The following is a 14,284-nucleotide window of genomic DNA, read 5'->3' as shown; positions in this document are numbered from 1 at the left end:
TAATATTAAGTGATAGGTGTTTTTTGTTTTGCTTTGCTTTCTGGTACTATTTCAAACCTGACACCCCAAATGATACCCCATTGAAACCAAGCACACCTAATGAGTGAACTCTTCAGACATGGCAGGGGACTGCCCACCGTAGAGGAAAGTCGTGTAATGACTTCCTACTCTTCAGAACAGGGAGCTCCAGTGGCAGAGCTCCCAGAAACACCAAGGAGGTGGGTGTCCACCACAGCCAGGCCTGGGGCACACATGGGCACAGCCAAGGTCAGAAGGCAGGCACAGGGACAGCTTCCTGCAAGGGGAGGGTACAGTGTGAGCCAGCTCTGCGGTGTCTGTGAGCAGAATATAAAAATGGTTTGTTTGAGGGCCTGAATTGTTTTAAGCAGGCCAAGTAAGACGTTTAACACTACTGAGTTAAGAGTTCAGATTGAACATTGAAGGGAAAAAAAGAAGCAAATATCAGTGATTCCTACACAGTGAGTACTGGGACACAAGGAAGCCTGCCTCTCAAATGAAAGCAACTTTCAGATCTTTTCTTGGAAAAAAAGCAACAAGTAGGTTGTTAATAACAAAGGCATAAAAAAGCATTTTTTAGACAATCAAGAATAATGAATCATGGTATGGCCAATACAAGAGACCAAGGATCACAGTTTCTTTGGATAGAACTACATCATGGTTGGTTGTCTGGGAAACACATGCTGGAGTACGCAGGGTGGATTAGCAGGACGTGTGGTCACTGGGGACCCTCCACGTGCACCCAGCCCTGGCCACAGACACAACCACCGGTGTGAAGCCAGCCTCTGAATGCCTGTGAAGGACCCCAGCTCAGGAAGAGACACCGCACACCTGCCCAGCCACAGAGGGTGTGCAGTCCACTCCAGAGAGGCAGGGCTGCAGCAGAGGCAGGACAGCACAGCGACTGGCATGTTGAGAGGCAGAACTCACAGAGCACTTCCCAGTGCTGCCTACAACAGGAACTAGTCAGCTTTGCACTTTTATGTTTCAGAGTGTATTCTACTAACCAGATTGTTTGTGACCAGCAGGTTTAGTACTTTTCCCCTTAACAACTCCAAGATACAGGGGAGAAGTTGGTAGAACACAGGAGCTGAAACAAAAATAAAGCCAGGCTATAAAGCAAACAAGGATAAAATGGAATTGCTCAATGGAACACACACGATAAGTATGGTAACAAATGATTAATTCACACAGACAAGGACACACAATATTTAGAAATAAAAACTACAATATTTGGAAATAAAAACTATTAAGCTTATTCTTGTTCTGAACGGAAAATTCAGTATATTTTAATAAACGTGCTATCTTATAATCTGCATTCTATTCTGAAATAAAATAGTATTTTGTGTTAAACAATGAATCCCTTCATTTTCAATAAGATAAAAGAAGCAATGGTATGAACAATAATTCCTTTCACATAGGGTTAGGATGGCTGAGTATTTACTAAATTTTACCTTTATTTCTTAACATAAAAAGAAATCTAGTTAGGCATTGTGGTACACATCTGTCATCCCAGTGACTTGGGAGGCTGAGGCAGGTGGATTGCAAGTTGGAGGCTAGCCTCTGCAACTTAACAATACCCTAAGCAAGTTAGTGAGAACCTGTCTCAAAATAAAAAAGAAAAAGGCTAGGGACGTGGCTCAGTGATTAAGCACCCCTGGCTTTAATCCCTGGTACCAAAAAGAAAAAAATCTGAAAAATGCTCACTGATCAACACAATCAACACCCACATGGGGACATCGCCCTCGAGCAGACTGTACCTCGCCAGCACTGACAGTGCCTTCTCAGGGACAGGGCCCTGCTGGGACCTCACCAGAGTATCCAGGCTGATTTCCAGTATAGCAATTCTCTTCCCAAACATGGACGTGAGCAGGCAAAAGGCCTATGAAGGACAGCATTGTGACACAGTTAATGACATGGCCAGACACTAAGGAGACCGCAGGTCTACATCCACAGCCCTCCTCACAGCACGGCTTTCCACGTCAAGCCTGCCGCACGTGGGCCAAGCTGTGCCACTCGACAGGTGCGTGCAGCTGCACAGCATGCACAACTCGGGGCAGTCTCTGTGACATGCCAGCTGGCAGTGCTGCGGGAGATGCGCCTGGCAGGAGCAGGGGGCGAGACCTCCACTGACCTTGTGGTCAGCAGCCTGGCTCGTCACAGCGCAGGAACCAGCCACCTGGACGCTGAGGCACCTGAAGTCTTGACATGCAGCAGAGACAAGGAGACAATGTTAGGTGGCAAGCCAGGGAACCGAGCCTGGCAGACCCATCCATTCCACCTGGTTACCTGCACCAGTAGCCAGGGACATGGCCAGGGAGGAGATGGGCCTCCCTGTCATGAGGCCCAGAACCAGACACTGGGCAGGAGGTGACAAACGTGAAGCCGCAACAGGCTGTGCGAGTGTTGGAGAGAGAGGAGAAGGGAGCTTCCAGTGAGGACCCACCTCCCAGGACTGAGCAAGTGGCCCTGATGCTGAACAGCAGGGGCGGGACGGGGGCAAGGTCAGTGGAGAAGAGGCCTGAACTGGTCCACTCGCCCTGCAGTCTGGAGGACTCAGAGGACAGAAGGAAAGCCGTGACCTTGGGGCACCCGACGAGAACCAGGGGCCCTGGAGGACCGAGAATGGGATGTGGCCCAGCAGAGGAATGCGACTCCACCCTGAACGCCTCGGAAGCCTCAGAAGGACCAACCCAAGTGAGCCTCGAAGAAGAGGCCCTAAGCTCTTGGCTCCAGTGCAGAGGAGAGAGTGGCCAGGGTGGACACCTTGCAGATAGGTGGAGGCCAGGACCGGGTAAGTGCCACTGCTTCCTGCTGGGCACAGAAACCCGAGAGTGACCGAGAGCCAGGAAGGACAGGGCCTCAGGTTAGGGTGACAACACATGGAGACGGGGGTCTGTGAGCTGGCAGTACTCAGGGCATGTGTGTGCAGGGAGAGGGGGTGCACAGGAGCCTGGTGCATGTGAAGAAGAGGGCCGGGACACGGCACAGAGGGGTGCAGAAAGGCTGAGCAACACAGGGAAGGGGCTGTGGGGGGGGATGCACACCACAGGTGCTGGTTCTGCCAGACGGTCGGGAAATGCAGGACTGAAACAGTGTCCTTTGGGTTAGAAACACAGAAGTCACAGGTAAGGAGCCACGTTGCTTCTGATAAAAGTGACCTTCAAACCTGAGCGGTAGGCTTGCACCCCTAAACTTTCACCACCCCTCATGTCATTCCAAGAAACCCTCAAGTGTAAGAGACCATGTCAGAGAAGACTGAACTCTGTCTCACCTTTGAAGTGTAATGCGTGCTCCAGTTCCAAGCTTGCCAGGTGGAATATGAACAGACCAGTTGAACTTGCAATCCACAAGCAGGTGCTGCTCTCAGAAGGAAGGCTGCTTTAAGGCAAGAGGAACATCGTCAGCAGAACTTCTCCCTCAAGATTAGCTCCACATGTTCCTGGTGTTGCTGCCCTTTCTCCACACATGGGGGCAGCACGTGCCCCCTGCAGGCACCCAGAAGGTGTGTGCACCGGCACTGCAGTCGGTGGGCTCGTCCTATTCCTACCTGCACCTTAAAATCTGTGGGGTTGATGGCCACCCACCGGCCATCTCCTAGAGGCAAGTGACCCCAGGTGGCCACAGGCTGGCCCCACCTAAGTCTGATCCTCATTACAGGAGGAGGCAAGTTCAGAGAGGAGACCAACTGCCCTGAGTGCAGAGCTCGCAGGCCGAGTGTGAACCCCAGTCAGAGCCCCCTGGTCTCCCCCAGACAGCTCTGGCTGCCCACTGTCAGGGCGCAGCCCAGCTCCTGGCTTCACTGCTGGAGCAGTCTGCCCTCCCACCCCAGGTTCCTGCTCCACACCGTCCAGACCCTCAGGTCCTGCAAACAGCATGAGGTGGGGTGCTCCCGCTTTGCCCTGCCCTGCAGGTGCTCCCCTTCTCTGAGGAGGACAGGAGGAACCCTCTGCCTCTGGTCCAGAAACTAAGACTGTAACACAAGGTCAGCCTGCCTTCCTGAGCCTGCTGGTCCCAATGGATGAGGCCCGCAGGGAGTTCTGGACTCCTAGGACCAAGGCCATTGGGCCAGCTGCCCACCTCTCGTCTCCCACTCCATCCAGAGGAGACAGGAGGCTTGTCTTCTGTGGGATTCGTCATCTCTAAGCTATCTCACACGGTCTTAGGGGAGAGGTGAATACAGTTATTACATATCATTTAGTCACTGACGAGGCCTCCACATGTCGCTCTCCGGCACAGAGATAAATAAGTGAAATTCACAGGGGATTACTTTTAAATGTATAATACATGGCACACGTGGAGGGAAAGGAGAAGTCAGAATGAGTTATGATTACCATGCCTCGTTCTAAGGAAAAGTGCCCTTACAGAGGTAAAGATTTGCCTAGATTTTGGTGAGCAGAATTGAAACCATCTAATTTCTTTTATTCAAGAGGCTTAAATCAAACCAAATTTACCAATTCTTAGAAATGAAATATGCAATTCTAAGAGAGCTTGCACCCAATCAGAGGCAAAAGTGATTTGGCTTTGTTCTATTTATTCTTCAAAACTAAACATAACCCGCAATTAAGGAATTTGTGTGTGGGAGGTGCTGGGATGGAACCCAAGGTTGTGCACAGGCTAGGCCACTGCTCTACTGGCCAGCCACACCCCAGACCCTTTCTTTTTTCTTCTTTTATTGTGAGATGGAGTCTCACTAAGTTGCCAGCCTGGATTCAAACTTGCAATCCTCCTGCCTCAGCTTCCTGCATAGTTGGAATTGCCGTGTGCAGCACCCTGCCCTGTTCACCTGAGGGATACAAAGGTTTCTCTTCATGATTTTGGCCCAGCTTGCCATACATACACTCCACATCCAGCATCTAGAAGGCGTGGAAGGTAGCAGCCTGCCAGCATCAGGATGGGGAGGGCTGCTTCAGCCTCTTCTCCTTGGTCCAGCATCTTCCTAGAGGGGCGCTGACTCTCCTCTAGGGAACAGAATCATGGACAATCTGAAATTAGGCTTATCGATCAAGTTGAAAGGCAGACAGCTGACTTAGTGGGAGGTTGCCACAGGTATGAATTGCTAGAATACCTCAAATCAAGAATCAGAGAAATCATTCTAAGTATCATTAAAAAAAAAAACAGAAACATTGTGTCTTCCATCCTGAAGTCTGTGAACAATGAAATTTCAAACATAGAACCCAAAAAAAGGAATGGAGAAGAAGAAATGGTCGACATAGAAGCTAAATTCACATTTCCCAAGACAATCTTAGGATTTACCTCTAGAATAAGAGTATATTATTTATAAGACAAATAACGAAAGCAAGGTTTAAAAAATACTTTTATTGGAAAGGTAATTTCTGACCTGATACATAAAGAAACAGTCTACAGCCACCTACAAAAATCTCAGAGGAAAAGAAGAATAGCGACAAGAATCCCTGCACAGACCAGGTCTGTGAAAATGAGAGCTTAACCACACAGGGCTCCCAGCAGAGCGTGGCGGAGGGACAGTGCTCTGGGGACAGGGTGGGGAGAGCTCAGCATGGCAGGACAAGAGAAGGCCTGCAGGTGGCAGGAGGGTGAGGTGGAGGTGGAGGTGCATGTGACTCGAGGGGCAGGGGAACACCGCACTCTGCTCAGATCACCATTCTGAATCCTCAAAGGCCTGTGCCCACTGGTCCCCACTTCCGCGATCAACTCTGTGGCTTACGTCCCTCTGTTCAATTCCCCCGCAACCCCCACACACAACTGCGCCATTGTTGGCGCAGAGCAGCCCCCACTCTGTCTCACGGGGCCTTCCAGGGCTGAGGTGTCTTCCAAAGTCAAGGAAGGCTTCTCCTTTCCTTGACACCCCCTACCCTGTCCGACCCGGAAAGCAGGAGACCCAAGGAACACACACACCTGTCAGGCTGCACACCTCAGACTCCATCCTTCGGGCGAAGAAAGCCTTGTTTTTCTTCCTTAGGTCAACCCGTGCCACACACCGGTAATGGTGCCTTTCTATCAAACTGAAGACCCAAAGCTGAGAAAGCAAAACAGGTAGACAGCAGTCTCTCTCAACACTGGTGCTTACGAAAAGAGTGAACACCTAAAGAGGAGAGTGGGTCAAGAGCAAAGAAGTTGTGCCCTTCATCTTCCCTCAGTGATGCAACTGAATGTCCTCTGGTCCCCAGGGGCACTCCCAGGTCCCTTCCCCCATGGACGCCAGTCTCAGTGTACCTGCTTGTGATGGGCAGTCAGTCCCAAACACTGAGGTCAGGTCAGACACCACCTCAGCTGTATGTGTCCACGTGGGGCACTGCTCCACCTATGAGGTCCCCATGGCCTACACCCAGTCTCCCCTCCAGGCCACACCAGGGCCTCAAAGCCATGAGCATTCTGACCACACCACTGGCAATGAGACCTGGTTAACAGCAGTCAACTTTGTCAAAAAGAAAATAAATTCATAACCCCCACAAAAAAAGAAATAAAAAACAATAAACTCTATTAGCTTCCAAAAGCATATCTTTCTCATATTGTATCAACAACGACTTTACCCATGCTTTGTGAAATAAACCTAAAATGCTCACATAAAAACTTTTTTGAAACAGATTAAGTATGATATTAGTCAGCTTCTGGTTGCTGTGACCAAAGGACATGACAAGAACAACTTGGAGAAGGAAAAGTCTACTTTGGCTCCTGGTTTCACAGGTTCAGTCCAAGGTCAGCCTCCTCATAGCTCTGACCGACAGGTGAGAAACAGCAGCTGGTGGAAGGACCTGGTGAAGACAGTCAGGAAGCAGAGAGAGCTTGGGCAAAGACCAGGGGTAACATAATTCCTAAGGGCACGCCACCAGGGATCTACTTCCTTCAGCCCCACCCTCCGTTCAAATGATTAACCTGTCGAAAAGATCCATCCACTGATGAGATCACATTTCTCAGAATCTAATCTTTTCACCTTTGAACATTCCTGCATTGTCTCACCCATGAAGTTTGGGAAACATGTAGTATCCAAACCATAATATTCTGCCTCTGGTCTCCAAAATCTCATGCTCCTCTTACAATGAAAAAATATATTCAGTTCATTTTCAAGAGACTCCATAGTCTTCAAAGTTCTAGCATTGCCCAAAAGTCTGAATCCCAAGTCTTATCTGAGACTCAAGGCAAACTCAGCATGAGTTCCTGCAAAGATCAAACAGCAAATTATATCTAGCCGATATATGAGGCACAGAATAAACATTTCCATTCCACATGGAAAAAGAGGTGAATAGAAATAATGAGTGGGACAAAAGCAAGACCAAACAAGGTCTAAGTCCCACAGCTAGCATCCGGGACATGTGATATCCTGATGTTCTCTCCAGAGGGCTTACATAGTTCGGCCCTAGGCCCTTACTGATTGCAGCCCACATGGCCTCTCTTGCCTTTCTTGGCTTGGTGTCTGCAACTTTGCTCGGCAGACATTCCATATTAATAGCATCTCTTAGTCTCAGGTGTCTTCATGGCAGCTGCGGCTTCCTGCTCACATAACACAGCACTTTGGGGGTAGCCCATTGGAACTCTGACCCTGCTATATATTGCCTGGCCTCCCAAACCAGGAGCCAAAATAAACTTTCCTCCTCTAAGTGTTTGTGTCAGGTCTTTTTGACACAGCAACCAAAGGCTGACTAATACAATAATAAACTGTTTCAAAAAGTTTTTACACGAGCATTTTAGGTTTACTTCACCAAGTACTGAATATGGGTTTCCTTTGAAGTCTCCAAGACCCCACACTTGAGTGTCCTGAATTCCTGCAGAATGAGCATCACCTGGATGATACCAAGGTCTGCTGATATCTGAAGCAGCAGCCGGGCTCCTGGGACCACAGCTGCAGTGCCTTCTGAGTGCATGGAGGACTGAACAGAGCTGAAACAACTACTTAGGTGCCCTATATAAGCAGGATTCCCATGGTCTCTTCTCAAAGGGATTTTTATGTTTACACCTTTGATTCTAAGATAGGTGTGATCTTGCCAATTCCTTTGAGACCTTCAAACTGTCTTTCCTATTGTGTAAAGTACTTAGCATCTCTTTAGCAGCTTTAATCTCTTCAACAACCATAACTTCCTTCACCCAAGTTTCACATGCACTTTTCTGGCCAAATTTTAAATTTTTTCAATCATTCCACTCCACTTTCTACTCCTGATTCTCACAGCAAACTTAATTAAACTGCCAGCAATATCCATACCACCATCTGAATGCTGTGCTGACGTGAAATTTCCTCTACCATACTAATTAATCCATTAGTCCATCACTAATTTATCATTAAATTTAGCCTCAAAGAAAGTCTCAGGACATGGGGGAAATGTCATAAATGGCCTCTAGTCCTATTTCCAATAGAGTCCTCCTCCCCTTCTGGAACCTCAGGAGCACAATCTTTACTGTTCACAGTCCTGTTGGCATTCTAGTCTTCTGAGCTTCCACAAGAAATGACCATTAAGCTCTGCTTAAACATTCTAAGGTTTCTCCAGTCTGCATCTCCAAACTTTTCCAAACTCTTCCCACAAACCAGTTCCTAATGCCTCTGAACCACATCACAGCAACAACCCCACTCCCAGTACCAATTTCTGCATTATCAACTCTTTGTCACTGTGACCAAAATACCTGACAAAAACAACTTAGAGGAGGAAAAGTGTATTTCAGCTCATGGTTTCAGAGGTTCAGTCCATGGTCCGTCAATTCCATAAGCTCTGGACCTAAGGGGGAAGAGCATCACGGCAGAAGGACATGGCAGAGGAGAGCTGCTCCGTCTTCTACAGCCAGAAAGCAGAAAGAGCTTGAGTGCGAGGAACCAGTGATAGCATAATTAACCAGGGCAGGGCATCTACTTCCTCTCGTCACACCCTATCTGCCCACAGTTGCCCATTAGTCCATTCAAATGACTAATCCACCAAATGAGTCAATCTACCAATGAGCTTTCACGATCTAATAATCTCACCTCTGAGCAAGCTTGCTTTGCTTCATGGTGAGCTTTCAGGAGACACCTCATATCCAAACAAATATCTGCAGTTTCCAAAAACTCTATGATGCTGTTGCTAATGGTCACATGAGTGTTTCTCATTGTCTGTTATACTCCAGAGTCACATGTGGCGCTTGCAAAGCACGCAGATTTATCCATCTTCTCTGCAGACCCATAGGCCCAGGCATGGACTAAAATCCCCTTTGCTCTACCATGAGCTGACTTGCACAAAGAGTCCCCATCCCAGGACTGAGGGTGAACAGTTTCTTCAAATCACAAAAAATTCACAATAATAAGGAAGCAAAGACCTTTTGTGCACAGGTTCACTTGCAGCAATATCGGAAGGTAGGCTCTAACTACACGGCTCTCTCACCTGGCCATCAGCACACCCTGTGAGAAGCTGCTTACTGTCCTCATCGATGAACAAACTCAGGAGAGGATATGCTGTGGGAAGGAGCACAAATGTAGTTGAGAAACTGAGGTGACCTTTGTTCTTAGAAAACCCACAGAGTGTCCCTAGGCACCTAGCTATTGTGCTGAGTCATTTGTCCATGAATAACAGGAGAAGTCTGTACAGCCAGACATCCCTGACTGCAGTGCCAGATGTCCTAGACTCAGCAATGAAGTTCCTGGAAAGACCGAAGAATGCTTGAGGCCTAAGTTCTGACCTAATGACCCCCAGCAACAACCAATCAGCATGAGACAAGGAAGATATCTGGAATGTCAGGATTGATTGATAACATGATTAGGAAACCCTGCAGTTTAGCAAATACACTCTTGCAACCCCTCGCAGCCTAAACCAATCAGTTCAAACGTATCCACCACTTGAACCAACCAATCACCCTTCCCGACTTGTTCCCGCCAATAGGCTGATCAACGTTAAGAGTTGTGCTTGATTTCCCCACGATGTGAAATGATTTGCTGTGTGATGTTGTGATGCATAGAGTATCCCCCAAACCTATAAATCCTCACTGAACTAAGGGCCCGGACTCATTCCTCGGGACCACTGCGTCGGAAACGGTTGTGAGTCCAGGCTTGAGCTTGTAATAAAGACTCTTGTGTGACTGCATCAGATTCAGCTCCTGGATCACAATCCCCCCTGCTCTGGAGGTCTACTGGGGTCCCACAGATCTGGTTTAACATAGTCAGCACCCCAACGCCTGGCTCCATCAAGCTGGACCTGAGGCTCCCTGACAGCACTCCTGTCAGACACTCTCAGCTCTTCTGAAATAACTTCCTCGCCAAGGTCTAAGAACTGTGAGTGAATACAAAGCTTGAAAACTACACAAGCATAAGGAAAGACAGGGAAGTAATCCCAAATTAAAACCATGGGGTGGCTATGAGTTAGCTGGCTACAGGCAGAACCAAAAGTATTGCTTCTCTTCGGCCTGCACAAAGCCTGCTGTGCCAAAGCACATCCGCTGCACCCATCCAACAGCTGTGGGTGGGAGCAGGCCCAGGAGCTCCGTCAGCAGGTCTCATGGGGCAGAGCAATCCTCCGTCAGCCAGGAGTAACTAAGTGACTAGAGATAAAAAGAGCAACTAAATGGGTGTCTTGTTTCTTTAAAAATTGTTGCCTAGAATCATTTCCTTCAATAATTTAGGAGAACTAGATAAATGATATTAGAAAACACTCTATGTCCTAAGTAAGCTATGACATCCAAGATCAAGAATCAGGAATGCCCTGGATGCAGACACCTCTAAGTCCTGCTGCCCCAGGGGCACTGAACAATTACTGCATTCCACAGAACTTGGGCTTCACCCACCTGGGATGAGGGTGGCTCCAGGAACAGGCGTCACCAGGTGGGGCTGAGCTACACTCCCCTGTTCCTTTGCAACCCTACCCCTTTGCCCTTTTGGGGATGTTCTATGGAACCTCCCCTTGTGTGTCCCCTAAATAAGAATGAAGAATTCCTATGGCTCGCTCTCTCTCCACAGAAACTTAACTTCACAGAGCTGTCCCCGGATTATTGAAAAGGTCCTTCTGTGTGGTTGCTGCTTTCTTGGTTGTTTTCTTGAGTTATTGGAATAGCCAGATTTTGTGAACCCAGCATTAGGTGGCCAGCGGGGATAGATGGCGACAGTCAAGGGCAAAACTGTGTTCTTTTTGTTTGTTTGTTTTTATTTTTTATGTGATGTTGAAGATCAAACCCAGTGCCCCACGCATGCCAGGCGAGCACACTACCGCTTGAGCCACATCCCCAGCCCCACAACGGTGTTCTTGATAGTCAAATAGTGACTCCACATAACTCATTTTGAGAAAATCATTCCAACACACTTCCAAGAAATGTGTGTTACCCCTGAGACTGGTAAGTTATTCACACTGTTCTGCACCCTGATAGACAGACCTCGGGGTACACCACAGTCTTTGGGAAATACAAGAGAGGCTCTACCAGGTCACCAGGTACCTGCCCATCTAGGTGGCACTGCAATCCACTGCTCCCCATTCTAGTCTCCCGCTTTCCTTCCTCCAGTGAGATAGACATGCACACAAGGAGCCAAACCAAGCCCCAGGATACCAGCCCAGGAGCTGCTGGGAGACGCAGGTGTGGGCTAGGTGATCCTAGGGCATCACGCACAACAGCCCTCCCATACTGTGAGGAGATCAGACCCCAGAGACATTTCACATTGCCTAACATTCAGGCCCTCGTTGGAGTAATCATGTGTCGGTTTCATGTGCCACCAAAAGACACGATTACCCTGAAATCATGAGCTGTACAGATGCTCCCATCCTAAGTAGTGGGTGGAGCAGGCCAACCTTCCTCAGCACACTCTGGGCCAACGCAGGTGATACCTGACGAAGTCCTCACATCCCAGGCCTTGTCTCTAGGGGACAGTGGAGAGCTCACACTCCCTGCAATCAGGCACTGAATCTGAGAGCCAACGACTGTGCACCTTTCTAAACAGAGAAGTTCAGACTTCAAGTGTGTGTTTAAGTTGAAACTCAAGGACATTAACTGTGAGTGAGTCTGTTCAGTCTGTGGATGGAGAAAGCAGGTCTTTACTCAGGAGGCTGGTGGACTCAGGTCCACCACCTCAGGAGCTGAATGCCTCACAGCCTACTCAGCAAAGCCAGAGGGCTCTTGAACTTACCTGCAAAAACAGATGAGCTGTACACTAATGTTCCCATACAGTGGTCCCAGACCTTTGGACAAACAGACATTTCTTCAGGAAAGGTAAAAATCTTGCCATTACTGCTAAACTTCCAACTAAATTCTACCCAATTACAAATTAATCTATGTAAATAATTATAAAAAATGAAAATATGCAAATAGAACTATAAGTGTATTCAAACCATTAGGTCTCTCTGTTCTGCACCCTGATAGACCGACCTCGGGGTACACCATAGTCTTCAGGAAATACAAGAGAGGCTCTACCAGGTCACCAGGTACCTTCCCATCTAGATGGCACTGCAATTTACTCATCCAAAGTAAATTGTCAAAGGGTGTCAAAACCAAGACACCACTTCAATCATCTCTAACCCACGGGGAGAGGGGACTTCCATCCTCTCTAACCCACGGGGAGAGGGGACTTCCATCCTCTCTAACCCACGGGGAGAGGGGACTTCCATCCTCTCTAACCCACGGGGAGAGGGGACTTCCATCCTCTCTAACCCACGGGGAGAGGGGACTTCCATCCTCTCTAACCCACGGGGAGAGGGGACTTCCATCCTCTCTAACCCAGGGGAGAGGGGACTTCAACCGTCTCTAACCCACGGGCAGAGGGGACTGAAGACACAAGCCCAGGACAGGTGGGAAACAAGCCTGCATGTGCAGCCAACTGCCCTATGGGGGGCATAGGTGGAAGGCAGGAGCCCCTCAGCAGGGCTGCACCTGATGGGCACCCTGTCCACTGAACATGTGATTGAGCACCACACAGTGCGTCCACGGGGTCAGACACTAACCAGCACCTGGGGGAGTGGGCAGTGCAAAGGACAGAGCGGGAGAGGGGACCTGGCCACTCCCTTATCCCCAGTCCTTGGGAGAGATCTGGAGAGTGACCTTGGTTGTGAAGGAAGTCCACCCGCCCAGCCTCTCACACAGCTCCCCCACCTCATAAGCACAGCTCGGCCCCCTGTTGCGTCCCGATGGCCACCTCAGAGGAGTCCTCTGGGTGAGTCCTCTGAGTGCTCTCCCTGAATCTGGTGAATAGTACAGGTGGGGCGTTGGCTGAGCTCAAGTAGGGCAGCATCCAGCGGCAGCTGGTCAGGGGTGCAGCTAGGACGTCTGTCCCCACACCTGCACCAGAGCAGGGGAGAGCAGTGCCCCGTGGTGGTCCACCTCGGCTTCACCACACAGGTGTTCCAAAATGACCAAGGCAGGCACCTAACGAGTCATTTTTCTGATAGATGTCACGACCCTCAATTTTCCTTCCAAGGCAGTGTATAAAGTCCTCCCTTGGTTAATAAAATCCCAACAATGTCAGCTGACTTGGGCCTGAGGGGACAAACTCGCATTTTCCTCTATTTCCTTTAAGCATGGATTAGTTCTCATTGAACACCCCAGTTCTGAACACTGGGTCTTCTGCTCTCAGTCACCAGAAACACTGGATTATAAATTAAGTCTTTAACTCTCAAGGTCGAGGGTCTGAGGAGAGTTCCTGCAGCCAGTCACATCTGTGTGGGAATGCAACAGGCCAAGGAGCGAGCCGCTGGGAATCCCAACCCAGCTCCCAACCCCTGCCAGATTCCTTTTTTGTATGAAAAGTAGAGAAATTCCCATTTCTCTGCTTTCTTATGTAAGCGCACTAGCAACAAGCCACACATGGACAGTGATCGTCAAACAACAACGCACCAATGTGCTCGAGCCTTTGCCCAGTATCAGAAATCAGCCCGGGGCCCACCCTACCTTAAAGCTCCTGTCTTCAGACACTGAAATGAGGGTTTGTCCCTGCCAGGGACAAAATTCTGCAGCGGTCACTGGGCCCTGATGGCCCTCCAGTTCCACCAGCACAGATGGACTCTAGGAGAATTGTGAAGAAGATTACTGGAGGGATGTTCTGGAATGAGTATCATCAAGAAGTCATAATATACCACAGAGAGTCGTCCCTGCTGAAACAAGTTCTACTTTATGTGTCCACTCTTCCAACTGTGGAACTAGTCCTGTGTAAGCCTGGAAGTGAGGATCCCAAAGGCTGAGTTCCCGGGGGGCTCAGGCTGGCGCACGTCAGCAGGACTGCAGCAGACGGCAGCCCAGCACCAGGCCCGGTGCCCCATGCCCAGCACCTCTACTGCACCCTCCTGAGGCTGCTTTCTGCTGCCAGAGGCCCCTGGTTCCTGTGGGAGGGTGCCGGGGTGCTCCAGTGTCTTCCTCTGACTTA

General features: G+C 49.2%; 1 protein-coding gene across 3 annotated transcripts in view; it reads right to left on the bottom strand.

Annotated features, from left to right (window-relative positions):
- The window catches only part of Wdr27 (WD repeat domain 27), a 137,521-nt gene that overhangs the window by 100,548 nt on the left and 22,689 nt on the right, over positions 1-14,284 (bottom strand). For all 3 annotated transcript variants that reach the window (XM_071612844.1, XM_071612846.1, XM_071612845.1), the window contains exons 5-13: positions 13,813-13,926; positions 12,059-12,110; positions 9,339-9,409; positions 5,896-6,016; positions 4,859-4,979; positions 3,293-3,399; positions 2,153-2,220; positions 1,779-1,900; positions 1,026-1,108 (exon numbers count right to left, since the gene is read on the bottom strand). In XM_071612844.1, the coding sequence (XP_071468945.1) occupies positions 1,026-1,108; positions 1,779-1,900; positions 2,153-2,220; positions 3,293-3,399; positions 4,859-4,979; positions 5,896-6,016; positions 9,339-9,409; positions 12,059-12,110; positions 13,813-13,926 (859 nt within the window). The remainder of the gene's footprint in view (positions 1-1,025; positions 1,109-1,778; positions 1,901-2,152; positions 2,221-3,292; positions 3,400-4,858; positions 4,980-5,895; positions 6,017-9,338; positions 9,410-12,058; positions 12,111-13,812; positions 13,927-14,284) is intronic.

This window comes from Marmota flaviventris, chromosome 6 (assembly GCF_047511675.1).
Source record: "Marmota flaviventris isolate mMarFla1 chromosome 6, mMarFla1.hap1, whole genome shotgun sequence".
In the NCBI taxonomy this organism is placed as follows: Eukaryota; Metazoa; Chordata; class Mammalia; order Rodentia; family Sciuridae; genus Marmota; species Marmota flaviventris.
The sequence above is the reverse complement of the archived record's forward strand: the minus strand, read 5'-3'. Positions and strand labels throughout refer to the sequence as shown.